Below are 19,484 nucleotides of genomic sequence, written 5' to 3' on the forward strand. Positions count from 1 at the left end.
TTTTCTAGGATAAAAGAACAAAATGTATAGAAAACCTTCCTTCTTCTCATCCTTGTTATTCCTTAAACTTAACTTGATATGAAATATATTTTTTTGAGAGAAAATGAGATGAAATTCGGATTTGAAGAGGAGTGTAGTGAAAAAGTGACATTCCACTTCTATAACATTTCTTTTTAATGAAAAATTAAGTGGGAGAGTTGTATTATCATTAAATTTATTAAACTTAGTCTTTAACTAAGAATTTGAATAGTCTCTAAGCCATAAAAATAATTCATATGAAAGTTTTATAAAAAACATCTACATGGTGATTTGAACCTGGGTTGCCTATATGAAACACCATGTAGATGACCATTGTGGCAACTCAGTTATTCATTAAATTTTTGTAATCAATTTTACTTAAATTTAATCTCTTAAATTGTTGGGCTTTTAATTATCTTATGACTTGGGCTTTCGTAATCTTACATGGGTTGAGCTTCTATAAGTCGTTTCTAAAATGGGCTAGGCACGTGGTGCTAGATCATCACAAAATATTAGCATAATTTCATTTTACACCTTAAATAAAATTTCTTCCTCGAAATTTACCTTATGGTTGGACAAAGAGTGTTGGGTATTTGTCTTTAACTTCTTCTTCTCTTTCCCAAGTAGCTTCTTCTACTCCATGATTATTCCATTGCAACTTGACCAGTTGAATCTCCTTGTTCCGTAATTTATGTACCTTTCGATCCAGTATCTTGATCGGTAATTCCTCATAAGATAAGTCTTTTTGTACTTCCAAGGATTGATAGTTGACCACATGATCAGGATCATGCATATACTTTCTGATCATTGATACATGAAACACATTGTGAACTGCCGATAGTTCAGGTGGCAAAGCCAATCGATAAGCCACATTTCCAACCCTGTCAAGTATTTCAAAAGGTCCGATATAACGAGGTCGTAGTTTACCTTTCTTGCCGAACCTAAGTACACCCTTTATTGGTGCCACCTTTAGAAAGACTTTCTCTCCAACTTCAAATTCTAAGTCTTTTCTCCTGGTATCTGTATAGCTCTTTTGTCTATCTTGCACGACCTTTATCCTGGTACGGATCTTATCAATGGCTTCAACTGCTCTTTCAATGATCTCTGGTCCCAAAACTCTCTTTTCTCCAACTTCGTCCCAATGAACAGGTGATCTGTATTTTCTACCATAGAGAGCTTCATACGGTGCCATTCCAATAGTTGCTTGGAAACTGTTATTATATGCAAATTCCACTAGAGGTATATATGATTCCTAACTACTTCCTAGATCCAGAACACAAGCCCTTACCATATCTTCCAAAGTTTGAATGGTCCTTTCAGACTGACCATTAGATTGAGGGTGATATGCTGTACTGAAATTCAATTTCGTTCCCATAGCTCCTTGTAAGCTCTTCCAAAACTTTGACGTAAATATCGGATCTCTATCAAATACAATGGACACGGGGACACCATGCAATCTTACAATCTCTTTAATGTACAATTGCGTCAGCTGATTAAGACTGAATGTCATTTTTATTGGAAGAAAATGAGCGGATTTTGTTAGACGATCCACTATTACCCATATAGCATTCTGTCCTCTTGCTGACCTTGGAAATCCTACCACAAAGTCCATCGCGATATTCTCCCACTTCCATTCAGGTATGTCTAATGGATTTCATACCCCTGCCGGTTTTTGATATTCCGCTTTAACTTGTTGGCATACTATGCATTTTCCACAAATGAACCTATACTTCTTTTCATATTCCTCCACCAAAATGTATTTCGAAAGTCTCGATACATTTTTGTACCACTAGGATGTGCGGCGTACGAGGTGGAATGAGCCTTCTCCAATATCTCCTTCCTCAAAACTTCATTATTTGGTACACAAATTCTTCCTTTAAACATTAATGCCTGATCCGAAGCTATTCCAAAATCCTTTCTCTTATCAATACCAATCTCGTTCTTGATCTTCTACAAGAATGGGTCTTTATCCTATGCTTCTATGATCCGATCTTTAAGAATAGGTCGAACCACCAAAGTTGCTAAATGAGCAGTGACTTGTTCTGGTGTGGTAATAACTTCAATTTGCAACTTTTTCAAGTCTTTGATCAACTCCATCAAAATAGTAGGTAATGATGCCAACTGTCCCATCAACTTTTTGCTTAGAGCATCAGCAACAACATTAACCTTACTTAGATGATAATGAATAGTGCAATCATAATCTTTCACTAGCTCCAACCATCATCTCTGTCTCATATTCAATTCCTTCTGTATGAAGAAATATTTGAGACTCTTATGATCCGTATAAATATCGCACTTCCCTCCATATAAGTAATGGCGCCATATCTTTAATGTATGAACCACTGTCGCAAGTTCTAGATCATGCGTCGGGTAGTTCTGCTCATGTTGCTTCAATTGCCTTGAAGCATAGGCAATTACTTTTCCATGCTGCATCAGTACACAACCCAAACCTTGCTTGGATGCATCACTATATATAACAAACCCTTCTGAACCTTCAGGTATGGTTAATACAGGTGTTGTGATCAATCGTTGTTTTAGCTCCTGAAAGCTTTGCTCACACTTATCTGTCCATTGAAACTTTACTCATTTCCTTGTCAATTATGTCATTGGTCCAGCTATTTTGGAGAATCTCTCTAAAAATCTTCGATAGTACCCAGCCAATCTTAGAAAACTTCGAACTTCACCAGCATTAGTCGATGTCTTCCAATTAGTTACTGCTTCTACCTTTACTGGGTCCACTTCAATTCCTTGGGCAGCAACTACATGACCAAGAAATCCAACTCGTTCAAACCAAAATTCGCATTTTTTGAATTTGGTATATAACTTTTCCTTGCATAGTATCTCTAACGCTATTCTAAGATGTTCCTCATGTTGATCTTTACTCTTGGAGTATATCAAAATGTCATCAGTGAAGACTATAACAAATTGATCCAAATACTGATGAAATACTCGATTCATCAAATCCATGAACACTGCTGGAGCATTTGTCAATTCGAATGGCATAACTGTGAACTCGTAATGTCCATAACGAGTTCTAAAAGCTGTCTTAGGTATATCATCTGCCTTAACATTCAATTGATGCTATCCAGATTGTAAATCGATCTTAGAAAATGCCTTAGCCTCTTTCAATTGATTAAACAAATCCTCAATTCTAGGGAGAGGATACATATTCTTGATGGTCAAACGATTCAACTCCCGATAGTGGATACACATCCTCATACTTCCATCTTTCTTCTTTACAAACAATACTGGTGTGCCCCATGATGATACACTTGGTCGAATAAAACCAAGGTCTAACAATTCTTGTAACTGGATTTTCAACTCCTGAAGTTCCTTTGGGGCCATTCTGTATGGGGTTTTAGATACTGGTGCCGCTCCGGGAGCCAGATCTATTGTGAATTCCACTTGTCTATTTGGTGGAATATCAGGTAGATTTTCTGGAAACACATCTATAAATTCTTGTACCACTGGTACATCCTCAATCTTTGTCGTTGCCAATTTTTCTCCAAAAATATTAACTAGAAACCCTTGAGATATTTCTTTTCTCAACATTTTCTCGACTTGTAAGGCCGATACCAGTTGGAGATGGGGTTTGGTCTTTATTCCAGAGAAAGAAAATTGTTTTTCTCCTGGTTTTTGAAAAGACACTTCCCTTTCTCTACAACGAATGGTCGCATAATTACATCCTAACTAATCCATGCCCAAAATCACATCAAAGTCCTTCATATCTATCATATACAAATTAACTTCTAAGGTTTTTTCCTCAATATTGAATGTCACTGACTTAGCTAACTTGTCTGTGTTCAATGTCCTGCCTGAGGGGAGGCTAACTTCTAGTGTACTCTTTGACTTATTACAAGTAATACTAGATTTAACAATGAAAGACATTGATACAAAAGAGTGAGTAGCTCCTGAATCAAACAGTATATAAGCAGGTGTATTGGCTACCGGTACAATACCTGTTATTACGTTTGAGTTCCCATCTGCATCTTTTTGAGTCAATGTAAAAACTCGTGCTTTTCCCTTCTTGTTCTGATCATTGTTATCATCCTTCCTCTGAGCAAATGTGGGACAATCCCTAGCAATATGTCCTAATTTGCCACACCGAAAACAGGCATTCTTCCCATACAAGTATTCACCACGATAAGGCTTACCCCACTTAGGGCATGGCGCTATTGCAGCTACCATGGTCTTACTGGCGCTAGATCCAATATTAACTTTCTTATTTTGCCATTTGCCCTTTCCATTGTCTTGACCATTCCACTTTCTCTTTCCAATTTGTCCTCTATCTTTCTTGTTGTACAATTGACGATATTGCTCTACATTAGCCTTTTGATACCAGATAGCGTGAGCTCGTTCTAGCATCTCACGGTACGACGTGAAGCGATATGACATAAGGATCATACTTAGGTCTGAGTTTAACTCTTGCTCGAACCTTCGAGTTTTCTTAATTTTCGTGTCAACCAGATGTGGAGCATACCTTGAGAGTTGATCAAACTTCCGCTCGTAATCCGAACTTCCGCTCATAATCCATTAGGGACATAGTACCCTGCTTGAGTTGAAGGAATTCGTTCTCCTTGAAATCCCTTAGAGACTGAGGAAAATATTTGTCCATCACTTCCTCTTTGAATTGTTCCCAAGTTATTGCCAATTGCTGCTCCGGAGTCCTAGTTCGGGACATCGAATCCCACCAGTGACTTGCATCACCGGTAAACATAAACTTCGCACATTGAACCCTTTGGGCATCAGTGCAGTTTATGAGCCGAAAAATTCGTTCTAGTTTACGAAGTCATTCCTCAACAACTAGTGGACCAGATGCTCCATCGAAGGTAGGGGGCTTATGCCTTCAAAATAACTCAACTACCAAGGCGTGAGTCGAAAGAGTAATAGGAGCTGGTGGTGTAGGTGGAGCGGGATTTTGATTTATCCTGCCAAGATCTTGAAACGCTTGCAGGAGATCCCTTATCAAGTTGTTCTGGTTTGCTCGAGACATTTTCCCAGAGATAAGATATAATATCTCACATTAACTTTGTTTGCCAATACTAGAATACTTAAAAAAAAATAAGGTAGTCTTCAAATTGATCATAATTTCCTTTATTAATAGTACTCATTGCAATCAGGACATACAATAGGTCAATAATTTTTATTTTATTTATTTTATTTTTTTCAAAAAACATAAAGGAAAAGATATCACAAAGAAATGGAAATCTAAATTTCTAATCTCTATGAATCTTGCGAATCTTCTTCGGTGGAGCCTCATCTTCGGAGGAGTCTTCTGTCTCAGGCCCTGACTCTAGGTCCATCTCAACCTGTGGCTCAGGTTCATGCTCATGATCATTATCTAAGTCAACCCAAAGTCATCCTCATGCTCCTATTCGGGATCTTTCTCGGGGTCTGATTCAAATTGAGGTTCGAGCTCGAGCTCAGGCTCAAACTCATTATTGGGCTCAATTACTATCTCTGGTTGGGGTTCTAAACTCTCACTCCATTTGTCTAGAAAGGTCTGACAATATATACCAAATTCAATCGTATTTGGGTGCTCTAGATGGTTACCCTCTAGCATCTCATCCCTAACAATAACTCCCATATTTCCCCACTGAGGTGGAAGTGAATGTATAAGGTTATTCACAGCCTCGATATGCGTGATCTCCAGTCTCGCATCTACGGCTGCCATACATCTCTCGTAGATGTCATGTACGTGTTCAACAAGTGGACAAGACGGGTCGTTCACATAGTTCTCATAGGACTGGATGATGGCTCTACGATTTAACACTGCTATACAAACTGTGGCCTTTCTAGCAGTCTAATAAGTTCTAGCCATGTCTGTCACATAAGTGTTCAATTATGTGTTATCTACTTATGCATTATGCTCTTGAGGTTCTAATATGATGGCCAATCATCATTTCTTCACATATATTTAAACAAAATAAAATGTACATAACATATTTCATTCAAAACATTATAAGCATTTTCATAGATTCAAACTTAAGTGATTAAAAAAAAATCAAAATCATGCTCGAAAAATAATGTGGAACATAATATTTTATTCCATACCTTGGGTTCGTTGGATGAGGTCAACTGATAGACACAAGATGCTATGGAGTGCCTTAAATGTTTCATTTTTTTTCATCTCATAAATAAAATGCACTAAATTTACAGAACCGACTAAACTCGTGGTCTGATACCACGCTATAATGCCCCGACCCGCATGGACGGAAACATCACTCAACCATTATACCTTAACCGTAAAGTTAGTTCAATATATTTTTAGTTAAGATATAAAGATTAAATTTTAGAATTTAATTAAAAAAATTTCTTTTTTTTATTTAAACAATAATCCAATTCTAAAAAAAAAAAAATTTAAAAATGTTTTTAGAATGGGTTATATGTATGTGACGACTATTGACGTGAAATTTTGACAAAACTTAAAAAGTAATGTTGTTGTTCCAGTTTTTTTTGTCTCAAACAGTAATTGTTAAAATAAATTGATTTTCATAGCTATCGACCTTGAAACTTCATCAAATTTTAATGTAAGGTAGTAAATTTCTTATAATATTACATAGTCAAAAATTAGCTTCCATCGACATTATATGGGGTATTAAAATATTTTTCAAAACTCAGCAGCGACCCGATTGAATGGTAACTGGTGCAGTTCACTTAAAATGGCATATAAAATTCCACCGACGTCAAAACCACATGATTTCAAATTTATTCAGTAGCTAATCCAAGAGACTATCAAATCCAATTGGTTTCATCCAAAAATTTCAAGTAGCGAGTGAGTTATGAATTTTTAAAAACAAGGATAGAAGCTGAAAAATAGAGACAACACCCTGCACAATTTACTTTATGTGACATATAACCTTTTACCGATATTGGATTGATATGATTCCAATTTTATTCAGTATCTGACTTATTAGGCTATCCAATCCAATTGGTTTCGTATAAAACTACCAAATAACGAAAGAGTTATGATTTTGTTAAAGATGAGGCAGAAATTGAAATTTCTGAAGAGACGTCAAAACTTTAAGTCGCTAACTTTTTTTTATATACGGTGATTTGTAAATTTATTCCTATGATGCATATCTACTTTCAAACATAATTTATTCATAACGAGTGTTCGTAAAATAGATCCACACAATATTCATAAGAATCAAATTTAAAGAAAGTGTAAACATCTCAAAATCAACTAAAGATGTAAATCACCGACTTCTCCATGACATGTTGCATCATCTTTTACCATCATCTACGCCCAAAAAAAATCCATTCAACCTGTAGGAAGGGAAGTAACCCATGAGTTTGAAACTAAATAGATATCATCGGTGCAATTCGTTATCAAATTAGAAATTTCGAACTATAGATTCATACCGTCGCACGTAGATGAATTTTTGGCAAAATTCAATTACTATAGCATTATCATAACACGTAGAGCCGAAAAATGATCATTTAAACTGTTGTAGTACGAAGCACCGTACCCGAAGGTACCATTTCATTTAAATATTTATCAAAAAATCAGATTTGAAAACGAATGAACACTTGCATCTCTACATATCTTGAATTTTCTTGGATAAAAGAACAAAATGTAAAGAAAACCTTCCTTCTTCTCATCCTTGTTATTCTTTAAACTTAACTTGATATGAAATATATTTTTTTGAGAGAAAATGAAATGAAATTCGGATTTGAAGAGGAGTGTAGTGAAAAAGTGACATTCCACTTCTATAACCTTTCTTTTTAATGAAAAATTAAGTGGGGGAGTTGTATTATCATTAAATTTATTAAACTTAGTCTTTAACTAAGAATTTGAAGAGTTTCTAAGCCATAAAAATAATTCATATGAAAGTTTTATAAAAAACATTTACATAGTGATTCGAACCTGGGTTGCCCATATGAAATACCATGTAGATGACCCTTGTGGCAACCTAGTTATTCATTAAATCTTTGTAATTAATTTTACTTAAACTTAATCTCTCAGATTGTTGGGTTTTTAATTAACTTATGACTTGAGCCTTCGTAATCTTACATGGGATGAGCTTCCATAGGTCGTTTCTAAAATGGGCTAGGCTCGTGGTGCTAGATCATCATAAAATATTAGCATAATTTCATTTTATTTTTCTCGACTACTACAGTAATCCTGAAAGAAGAGTTAATAAAAGAAAATATAAAAATAAAAGGTTTAAAAAATTTAGAAATTTTAATAAAAAAATATATAAAACCTAGAAAAATGTTTTACAAAAGAAAAAATAACCCATATAAACAACAAAAGAATAAAAATAAAAATAAAAGTCAATGTAACTGTAAATGTTGGAATTGTGGAGAAATAGGTCATATAAGCCCTGATTGTGATCAAAAGAAAGTTAAAATATCACAAAAAGAATACTTAGAAATAAAAGAGAAATTAAGTGAAATATCAGATATTGAAGAATACTATGATCAAGAAGTATATATAAGTGAAACAGAAGAGGATGAATCACGATTTGAATAAAGAGATTGAAGAAATAGAAAGTAATAATATAAATATACAAGAATATGAAGAAATAGAAGGATATGGATTAAAAGTTACTTTTAATAATAACAAATTTAGAAAATTGCAAAAATTACAGTTAGACTTAAAAATAGGAAAATGAGAAGTTTTTGATAGAATTTGAAAAAGAGAAAGAATAGCAATAAATGAATATCACAAAATAGAAAAAATCATAGATGTAAGAACAACTTATGGACAACATAAATTAAATCTTTTAACAAAAAATATAGTTGATGAACTATTAACAAAGATTAATAAAAAACAAAGTGAAAAAATCCAATATGTTTATTTAGTAAGAATACAAATAATGTTTAAATCACTATTTAGAGAAGGGATAGATTCACCCTTAACTATAACTTTACATGATGGAAGAATAATAAACTTAAAAGATAGTCATTTAGGAACAATAGAAGTAAATTTAGCATATCAAAAGATTATGTTTACATGTTATCCGAAATATTGTGTATCATTAAAAGATAGAAATTTTAATGAAATTTTAGGACTACATTTTAAGTTTCATAGAGATTATATTAAACAATCAGGTGATCAAATTATGACTATAGAATAAAGAGCTTTATACACATTTACCAATTCTAATTGTGGGAATATTTATTCCAATAAATCATATATTGAAGTTCATAAAGAATGTAAAGATATTAGTAAAATAATATAACCAAATAAACAAATAAGTTTAATTCCAGAAGAATATGAATTTAGTATAGCAAAAAATAAACCTGAAATAACAGAATTAAATGAAGGAGAATCTTCTAATAACATAACATTTAAGGATGAAAAGTTAATTAAAAGATCAAAAAGTTTGAGATATCTAATAAAAATCAGTTAGAAGAAATCAACAAAATAAAAGAAGTAAAATTGTATAGGAATACCGGAAATATGAAAATAGAAGGAGAATATTATAATGGTAGAGAAAACATAAATGGACCAAATATATTAATGAATATAGGAGCTAATGAATGTCATATAGCTTCAATTAGAAACAAAGGATTAATAACTCATAAAACTGAACCATATAAGTATATAAATTTTGATAGACAAGTACATATGACAGATTTAGAAGTTAAGGTACCAATAAAAATAGGAGAAATAGATCTTTTAGTATCATGTTACATAGATAGAAGTAAAGATATAAGCCCTCATATACTTTTAGGAATGAGTTTTCTAAATGGATTAAAAGATTATAGTATAAAAGGAGAAGGATTATATATTGTTCATAATGGACAAACTACATTATGTAAAAAGAATTAGATGAATAATCAGATAAGTTTCCCATTAGCTGTATATATACAAATTACTATTGTAGAAACAAATATAACAACTTGTGCTTTAATAGATACAGGAAGTGATATAACAATATTTAAAATTTTTTTAATAAAATTATGGAATAATAATAGTAATATAAAAATAACTGATGTTACAGGAGAAAATACTCAAATAATTAATAGTGCTGACAAAGTTAATATAATACTTGGAAGTAAGCAAGTAACAATAAATAAAATTTATAAATATGATAAATTAGAATATGATATATTATTAGGAAATGATTTCATACAACAATTTCAATATTATAAACAAAATAATCATATGATAATGTTACAAACACCTTGTGGACATTTATTAAAAATTCCTAGAGAATTTAAACCTTATAGAGTTCAGCCAGCCCAGCGTGGTGATAAATGGGAGAAAAAACCAATTCTTAATAACGAAATAAAAAATAAAAGAATATTATATAAAAATGTTCTAAAAACAGGAATTGAAATGAATATAGAAAAAATCATTGAACAATTAGAAAATGTTTATGGAAAAAATCCATTATTATTTTGGAAACCATATCACCCAAAAGCCAAAATAGAATTAACAGAAAATGTTATAATAAGAGTAAGACCAGTGATGTACACAATAGAAGATACACAAGAATTTAAAAACCATATAAAAGAATTATTAGAACAAAAACTTATTAGGCCTAGTAATGAACCTCATATTAGTCCAGCATTTATGGTTATGAAACACTCTGAACAAGTTAGAGGAAAAGCTAGAATGGTTATAAATTATAAAGAATTAAAAAAATATACTAAATTTGATGGTTACTTTCTATCAAATAAAAAAATACTAATAAATCTTGTAAGAGGAAAATAATATTATTCTAAATTTGATTGTAAATCAGGATTTTGGCAAATAAAAATGGAAGAAGATAGTATACAATATACTACATTTAGCACACCTCAAGGATAATATGAATGATTAGTTATATCATTTGGTTTGAAAAACGTACCACAAATATATCAAAGAAAAATGGATAATATATTTAAAAAGTTTAATGAATTTCTAATAGTTTATATTGATGATATATTAATATGTTCTAATAGTAAAGAAGAGCATAGAAATCATTTAATCCAATTTGTTAATGAATGTAAAAAAAGAAGGAATTGTACTATCTAGGAAGAAATCTATAATAGAAAAACAAGAGATAGACTTTTTTGGATTATCAATAGATAAAAGAGGGATTAAATTACAGACTCATATATCCAAAAAGATAGAAAGTTTTTCAGATAAATTAGAATCTAAGGAACAAATTCAAAAAATATTAGGATGTTTAAACTATGCAGAATGATTTATTGAAAATCTTTTTAAGAAAAGACATAAAATCCAAGTTTTACTTAGAAAAACAAATACTGAGGGATGGAATAAAGAACATACAGAAATAATTAAATCATTAAAAGAAGAATGCAAAAATTTACCAAAATTAAGATTACCAAATGAAAAAAGATAATTTGATTGTTAATACTGATGCCTCAGATAAAATTAGGCAGCAATATTAAAAACAGATCTTAATGAAATTTGTAGATACTCAAGTGGAACCTTTAACCAAGTAGAAATAAATTATATTACTCATGAAAAATAATTACTAGCAATTATTAGAGGAATAAAAAAGTTCTCATTATTTTTATTATCCAAAAAATTTATTGTTGAAATTGATAATTCTCAAGTTGCAAGATTAGTCAAGAATAAGTTACCCTCAGAACCACAATACAGAAGGCTTCGTAGATGGCAAGCTTATTTAGCATTTTACAATTTTGATATAGTTCATATTAAATGAGTTAATAATTTTCTTGCAGATTTTCTCGGCAGAAACATAGAATTTGTTGATGGATAAAGTCAAGGTCATGGAGATATACCAATCTATTACACATATGCAAGAAAGGACAAACTTTCTTAAAGAAGAATCTGAAGATATAAGTTTTGGAACAATTCAGATATCAGAGATGTTCAACTCAAATAGGAAAATATTGTTGAATATCACTACTGAGCATCATAAATATGCCATAGAACTCAAAAATCAAGTTGATGCTATTGCAGCACAACTAGAAAATATATTGTTTAAAAAAGATATACCAAATAGCTCAGAAATGAGTTTTTCAAATCAATATCAAACAGGGACAGTTGGAAGCAGCAGTGGACCCAGACGTGACAACATACCAACTGATAATAAAGGAGATTTCATTTCTGTATCATCAACCAAGAAAGTTATGATACATGGAGATAAAAGAGATATCAAAACAATCAGCGTCATAGACCAAGAAGATAAAATCACTTTAGATCCAAACGAAGAAAAATATGGCGAAATAGTCAAAATTGTTTATGAAATAAAAATAAGTGATTCATATTTCATTTCTCTGGGAAATAATGTTTACCCCAGAATAACAGTCATGGAAGGAGGTGACCTTCATTTATAAAAATCATGACAGACTATGGATTCATGGATTTGATTTATCCAGGAAAAAATTTTATTAAAATTTTAAAGTTTGATGACATAGTCATTAAGGAAATATCCAGATTTGCCAAGGGAATGAAGATATTTTTAAAATTCTATTCAATCAGTCCAGAATATGATGGAGTTGTTTACTAGCAAGTTGAACACATAATCTCAATTGGATATGTTGCAGCCAATTTCCAAATTGATGTTATAGAGAATAATAGAAAAGTCCCAACAGTGACAAAATCATGGATCAGACATAAAAGAGCACTTGGAATTAAAGCCATCTATAATATTGTTAAAAATTTGTTTGATAAAAAATTCTTGTGCCTATGCCAATATTAAAATTGAATGTTAGTATCCAATGGAGGATATGCAAAGTCAGAAATTTTAAAAGATTATATTACAAGATTTGATATAAATCAATTTCCAAAATGTCCTACCACTATAAAAGAATCCTGCTAGCTAAGGGAGTGCTCCAATTGCATGTGAAGAAATATAAGAAGAAGACAAAGCACCTTTTGACAAAAGTGTATAAAGGACAATAATACTACATGTGAAGACATTGAAGATAAAGAGCAATAATAGAAAAAGATGCTTTTTAGATAGAAAAGTTGAACCAACATGTTAAAATGTAGGCCCAAAGGAGAAAATAGAGAGGCAAGAGTGCCTTTGCTGATGTAATCAATGATGTAATAAAGTCTCATAAACTTGTATAAATAGAGACATTGCCATAGAAGAAAATCATCTCATCTTATCTTGAATTCTCGAGTTGTAAGTAATAGCCCATTCTCAATATAAAAAACAAGTTTTTCTAGAAATCCCTTCATACCAAAGAAATCTTATATCAATCCTGATAGAAATAAAATTTCAATATTTTGATATCAATATGAATTTCTAAATTCTTTTCCTATAGATTCTTGAAAGATCTAATAGAAAGTTTCCTTCTTATTTTAGCAAAAAGAGAGTTATCTTTAACAGAAATCTAGAATTTTATTCTTTAGAAGTTGATACAGTGAGAGTAAGTAGCTGCAATAGTAACAATTTCATGAAGACAGGAGGTCGTTGAAGGAAGCAATTTATAAATTCAGAGTTTGAAGGTCACTCGATTCTAAGAATACAAGTCTAGATCAAACTTAATGTAAAACTATTAAACTTTTGCTAAAATTAGAATGAATCTTTTTAAGATCTTAAGAGAATCGCATGGACAATTGCATGATGATTATTTTGATAAATTTCAGAATATACAACTGAAGGATTAGATAATTTATTAGAAAGAATGTTAGAAGAAATAAAAAAATATTATATCTCAATTAAAAAATACAAATTTACCATTTGAAGACTATATCACTTTAATTAGAAAATATGAAATGAATGTTACAGATTATCCTTATTTATTAGATCATAGAATGATTTTATATTCAAATATCCAAAATAGAGTAAAAACAAAAGATAAAATATTTAAAAGATTAGGATATATATTGCAATATAAATATAATCATTTCATTAAGGGTAATATAGACATTTCCATAAAAAGGAATAGTGACAGGTCAAATACAAAAATCTCCTTAAATAGAAACCCAAAAGAGCCTATTTCATCAAATACATGATGCATTCTGTTAAACAAAATTAAGAAATTGGCATTTTAGCATACCCTTTTATTTTTAATAAATTAAAATGAAAAGTAATCAAAAAATTTTCCCCCCTCCCTAATGTCATTCTTAATATATCCATTCGAATATGATAGGTAGATTTACGTTCAAAAGTGTACATATAGCATGCTTTGTTAAATTTTAAAGTAACCTTTTCTAATAATTACTCTCAGCGCTAAACATGCTCGGCCGAGCCATGCTACTTGTAGATGAAACCTGAAACTCAATTTTCAATCACCTTCAAAACCCTCCCAAAAAATAAATAGAAAAATGTAAAAAGTCAACCTAAATTCAAAGAAATTGGAAGTTTAACGTACATTTTAAAATTTTAAAGCCACAAAATGTGCCGATCTTTGGTCATCCAAAACCTAATCCACCACCCCAATAATGGTCAACGCTTCATGCATTAGTATATTTGCATACAACTATTATAATATTCACACACACATGGAAACTCACCTCACAGAATTAATATGCTTTGGGAGTGATCCAAGTGGGTTTTTTGCTCAATATCCGTTGGTTTCCTTCGCGAGATTTCTGCCATGTTTAAGCCTTCAAAAATATAAATTTTCGTTGTTTAAAAAGTAAAAATCTTAGCATATGCGATATTCCAGCTCTTTAAGCGAAGTTTTCTTGCAGCTCTTTGGGTTCGGTATGATCCACTCTCACTTATTTTCCTAAACTTACATTTTCGTGCATTTTCGTACATTTCATTTCCAGCCTAATTACACGCTCATCCGAATTCTTGAACTAAAGAGTCAAGACCGGTTCGAATCTCTTAGCTTCTTGATTCAATGATTTCGACTTTACTTACGTAGTTCCTAGCAAGAGAAGAAAAAGATTCAACATCAAGTTAATTTTTTACCTTTATTTTGGTATAGAAATCTTTGTTAGTATCCAAGGTAATGAATATGGGGAAATCATGCTTCCCCAGGTGTAGACTGGGGAGAATGATGGGTTGGATTCAGATTATATTGGGAATGCTTGTTATAATTGTGAGTATATCAAGTTTATCTAGATTCTATTCTGCTGGTTTTTTCTTGCACAATGAGGATATGTGCCGCCATTTTTACGGTTTCAAGGATTTTTACGAGGGAATTGATGTTAAAGCGTTAACAGCTCGGGTTGAGGAAGTGCTTAACAAGATGGAGAGACTGCAGGACAAGCTCGAATTGACTGTGCAACAGATGGAGAAGAACAAAGAAAACTTACACAAAAGCAGCATTTCAAGCTTCGAGTATAAGAAGTTTTTGGAGGCCGAGGTAATTAGGCCGCTCTATAGTGCCCATATCGCTCTTAGGCAAATTCGTTTGCCAAGAATTGAAAATGGAACGCTTGTTGAAGATCCCTTGATTAATAATTTCGTGATTGAGGAGATTCGGAAGTATATATCGCCTAAAGAGAACAGAGTTGGGAAGATCAATATATATGGAACGGGGAAGATATACAACACGATAGGGCACGCGTGTGTGTCAATGAAGAAGGAATTGGAAGAGTATATGGAGTATGACATTGGTTCTTATTGTAAAGATGATTGGAATTTAGCACAAAAGCTTATGATTCATGGGTGTGATCCATTGCCCCGAAGGAGATGCTTAACACGAGCTTCTAAGCTATACTTGAAGCCTTATTCGATTAACGGGTCACTTTGGAGAATTCCTGATGGTAGAAATGTTAGATGGAGCAACTATCAATGCCGGAATTTTGAGTGCCTAGCTAGCAAGAACCCGAGGCGCGGCTATTCCAAATGCACCGGGTGTTTTGAAATGGAAAAGGAGAGGCTTAAATGGGTTACCAACACCTCACTTCCCATAGATTTTATGATAAAAGATGTTTTGGCTATTAAACCAGGGGAGATGAGAATCGGACTCGACTTTGGTGTTGGTACAGGAACATTTGCTGCTCGAATGAGAGAGCTTGATGTCACAATTGTATCGACTGCGCTCAATCTCAGGGCACCTTTCAATGAAATGATTGCACTTAGAGGTCTAATTCCTTTGTACGTGACACTGAATCAACGGCTGCCATTTTTCGACAACACGTTGGACTTGATCCACACCGCCGGATTCATGGATGGCTGGATTGATTTACAACTCTTGGATTTTATTCTTTTCGACTGGGATCGAATCTTAAGGCCTGGAGGATTACTTTGGATCGATCGGTTCTTTTGTCTAAGGAAAGACTTGGATGACTTCATGTACATGTTCTTGCAATTCAGATACAGAAAACACAAATGGTCCATTGCTCCAAAATCTAACGATCAAGTTTATCTATCTGCTTTGCTAGAGAAACCACCGAGATCTTTGTGATGATACCGGTTCATCAAATCTCAACCATTTATCACGAATCATCGAAAACCCGTTCTCTATCTGTTTCTTTGATTTCTATGTAATGTATGGTATCAGAGAGACAGTATGTCTATGTTGAAAGAATAATAGATGATTTTTGTTTGGTAGTCACTGAAGTAATGAATAAAATACATGTTGATATGTATTCTTTCCTAATGGACGATATTAACGAAGAAAAATAAATTAAAAATTTGTTCTTTTTATTGTCTCATTCAGTACTACTTAACAAGCATGCAATTAGGACGATATTAACGAAGAAAAATAAATTAAAAATTTGTTCTTTGTATTGTCTCATTCAGTACTACTTAACAAGCATGCAATTAGTGCTAACAATATGAAAATTCAGTAATTTTGAACCCAAAAACTACACGATGTTTTCTTAACACGAGAATACATATAATTGTTTTTGTTTCTATGGAATACCATCTCCGTTAGGCAAGAACTAATGGTCCGTTTGATTGTAAAAATGGAATTGAATTGAATTGAAAACGAATTCTAATGAATTGAATTGCCTAGAAATTATTTTCCTAGAAAGTGTAAATTATTGTGTTTGAGTGGTATAATTTTTCAGTGAAAAATGTTGAAATTTTGAATTTTTTGGTATTCGTTTGATCTTGTTTTTCATGAAAATTGTCAATTAAATGGATAATTTTTTTACAATTGTTGACAGATTTTGTTTCCATTGCTTAAAAAAAAAAGTGAAAAGCGGAGGAAAAGGCACATGTGTGGAGGAAAATGTGGAAATCAAATTCCCTAGAAAATTTAGCAATCAAACACCACATTTTGGTGGAAAATGGAAAATGTTTTCCACTTTTCATGGAAAATATATCCAATCAAACATAGCCTAAGAGGAAAAACAATATTCTACCAACTCTATTCTTTTCTTTTAGATCACATATGTGACGAATTGTTATTTGAGAGAACAGAAATAAGACAACTACTGCAGTCGGATATGAATATAATTATCCATTCTTTTATGGATCCATTAAATAGTCGAAGATAGGGTAAGGAAGACCAATCCCATCTTGTTGAGGATTGGATCGAAATTCTCATTGATCGTGAAGTGTGACATGGTATTAATAGAGCTTGTACAACATGGGAGATAATTCGTTCCATAGAACTTTTTAACCTCTTCCTTTGGTCGATTTATATTCCGAACCACGGTTGTGGCCACCAGAACACGAGAAGTTGACTGGCTATTGTGGAAAGGTGTGATTTTTTATTTTTCAAAATAACACACCGCTCGGGTTAATTGGACTGAAATTACATTTTTTTGGGGAAAAATATTAATAACATACTTTGAAATCACATTTTCATAAATATCAAAGTTTGACAAAATTTTCCAAATTCAAGATTTTTTTAATATGAAATAGATAATAATTGACTTATAAAATAAGACCGTGACTTTAATTGATGGTTATAAACGGATAATTGATTTTTCTCCCTCATCATATCACTTCTTAAAAGTAGCCATGTAGTTATTGTGTCCACCATTTTAACGCCTCTAAAAATAAGAAACGAATAAATCGTGTCTCCATTGATTCATAAAATCATCCACATGTTCTAGGATACAACCAACATTCTATAAGTTGCAGCCCATGCCTGCCAGCTCCCATAAATTCGCCACTGTATGTTGCAATAGGAAATTGTTTGCCTTCCATCAATAATCAACAATTTGCATGTCATTGACAAAAGGAGGGCGGTTAAAATTGTTGGAAAAAAAAAGAAAAAAAAAAAGAAACTAAGTTATGGACCGACTTTGGCACGAGTTTTGAGTGGGACCCGGTTGTTCAATTTGGAAGATGAAAGTTGATTTGTGTTCTCCTCCGTGAGTACATCGAAATCATATACTTACTTGCCAAAGATGATGCTCGGGTAAATAAGAAATTGAGGCTCAAAATGTGCCACTCAAAAGGGAGTTTACGTGGGAAAAATGAATTTGTCCCACATAGGAAAAAAATGAGCAACTTCAAAGGTCATTGTCATTAATGGTAGCCTAGCCTATAAATAGTGGCTCATTTTCGTCATTTCAATACATCAAAGCAAAAGCTTTCAAGTTTAGAATACACAAGAAATTCATTTGCATAGAGTTCTGTCTTTTCTGCATTTCTGTCTTGGTGGTGGTGTAGTTCAGGCACTAGTTCAGTTCGTCGGAGTGGTTTCTACGATGTTCGGAAGCTACTGGTTTTACCGTTGTATCTTGGGAAACGGACGCTCGTTTTAAACCTCAAACACGGACGGTGAGGGGACGAATCTGTTTTAAGAAAACTGTGTGTAACACAGGCTTCGGTTTGAAATTTCATTTCCTGTAATTTCAATTATTCGTTCTTGTTATTTATTGCAGTAAATTCAATAGTTGATTTGTTGTTCATTCTGTTATTATCCAATTAGTTGTACGACTGTAACTTACTGTTATATATCATCTTATCGGACAAAAAGCATATACGGTATTGAAATCGAGAATACCAGATTCCTCATATTTCATAAACCGATCGAACTGGTGAAACTTGAGATTTTCCCTACAAGAATTTTGCTTCCAGAGTCCTTGCAAAATCCGTAGTTATTCGTGACTATATTAATGTGACCACTAAGGGATCTTGAACATCGGCACTTACCGCACGTGCTCATAGGGCAAGATGCGAATCCGGATATTGTGGCTTAAATAGTGAAATACAACAATTGTGATATCTGTAATTTTCGTATTATAATAACAGTGACATAAAAATTGAAATTCAACAATTATGACCTCTGTGTCACGTATGTGACCTCAGTAATGTTATCTTTCCCTTAAAATGTGTGCCCTATGTTGTGTGATGTGTGACTCATATATGTGAGTTTTTTTAAAGAGGGTGTTTGTGGTTTTCTTTGTCTTACTTGATGATGGTAAAGAATGTAAGTAATATTTGTTTCTATTTTCAAATAAAATTAAAATGGTAAGCTATAATTTGAATTTCAAAAATAAAAATTAGACATATACACCACCAATTAACAGGATCAGTAGAAAATAAAAATAAATACTAAAAATCTATAAAAAAAAAAAAAAAATCTGATTTCTGAATAAAATAATTATTTCCCTGTTTTTATATAATGGAACTCAAAAGCATGGTTTCCTTTAGTATCATTTAGTTTCTGTTTTGATACGATGTTAATTTTTCAATGAGTTCATGTTTGGTCTA

The 19,484-nt window shown here is 32.3% G+C and overlaps 1 protein-coding gene across 1 annotated transcript; it reads left to right on the forward strand.

Annotated features, from left to right (window-relative positions):
- The first annotated feature begins 14,459 nt into the window (after positions 1–14,459).
- LOC111410964 lies at positions 14,460–16,419 on the forward strand. The gene has a single exon (XM_023041551.1). The coding sequence runs from the start codon at positions 14,866–14,868 to the stop codon at positions 16,267–16,269; it is 1,404 nt and encodes a 467-aa protein (XP_022897319.1). The 5' UTR covers positions 14,460–14,865; the 3' UTR covers positions 16,270–16,419.
- Positions 16,420–19,484: the final 3,065 nt, after the last annotated feature.

This window comes from Olea europaea, chromosome 15 (assembly GCF_002742605.1).
Source record: "Olea europaea var. sylvestris chromosome 15, O_europaea_v1, whole genome shotgun sequence".
NCBI lineage: Eukaryota > Viridiplantae > Streptophyta > Magnoliopsida > Lamiales > Oleaceae > Olea > Olea europaea.

Excerpts from the sequence above, each read along its gene's own strand:
- LOC111410964 (XM_023041551.1), top strand. The coding sequence starts at position 14,866 with ATGAATATGGGGAAATCATGCTTCCCCAGGTGTAGACTGGGGAGAATG.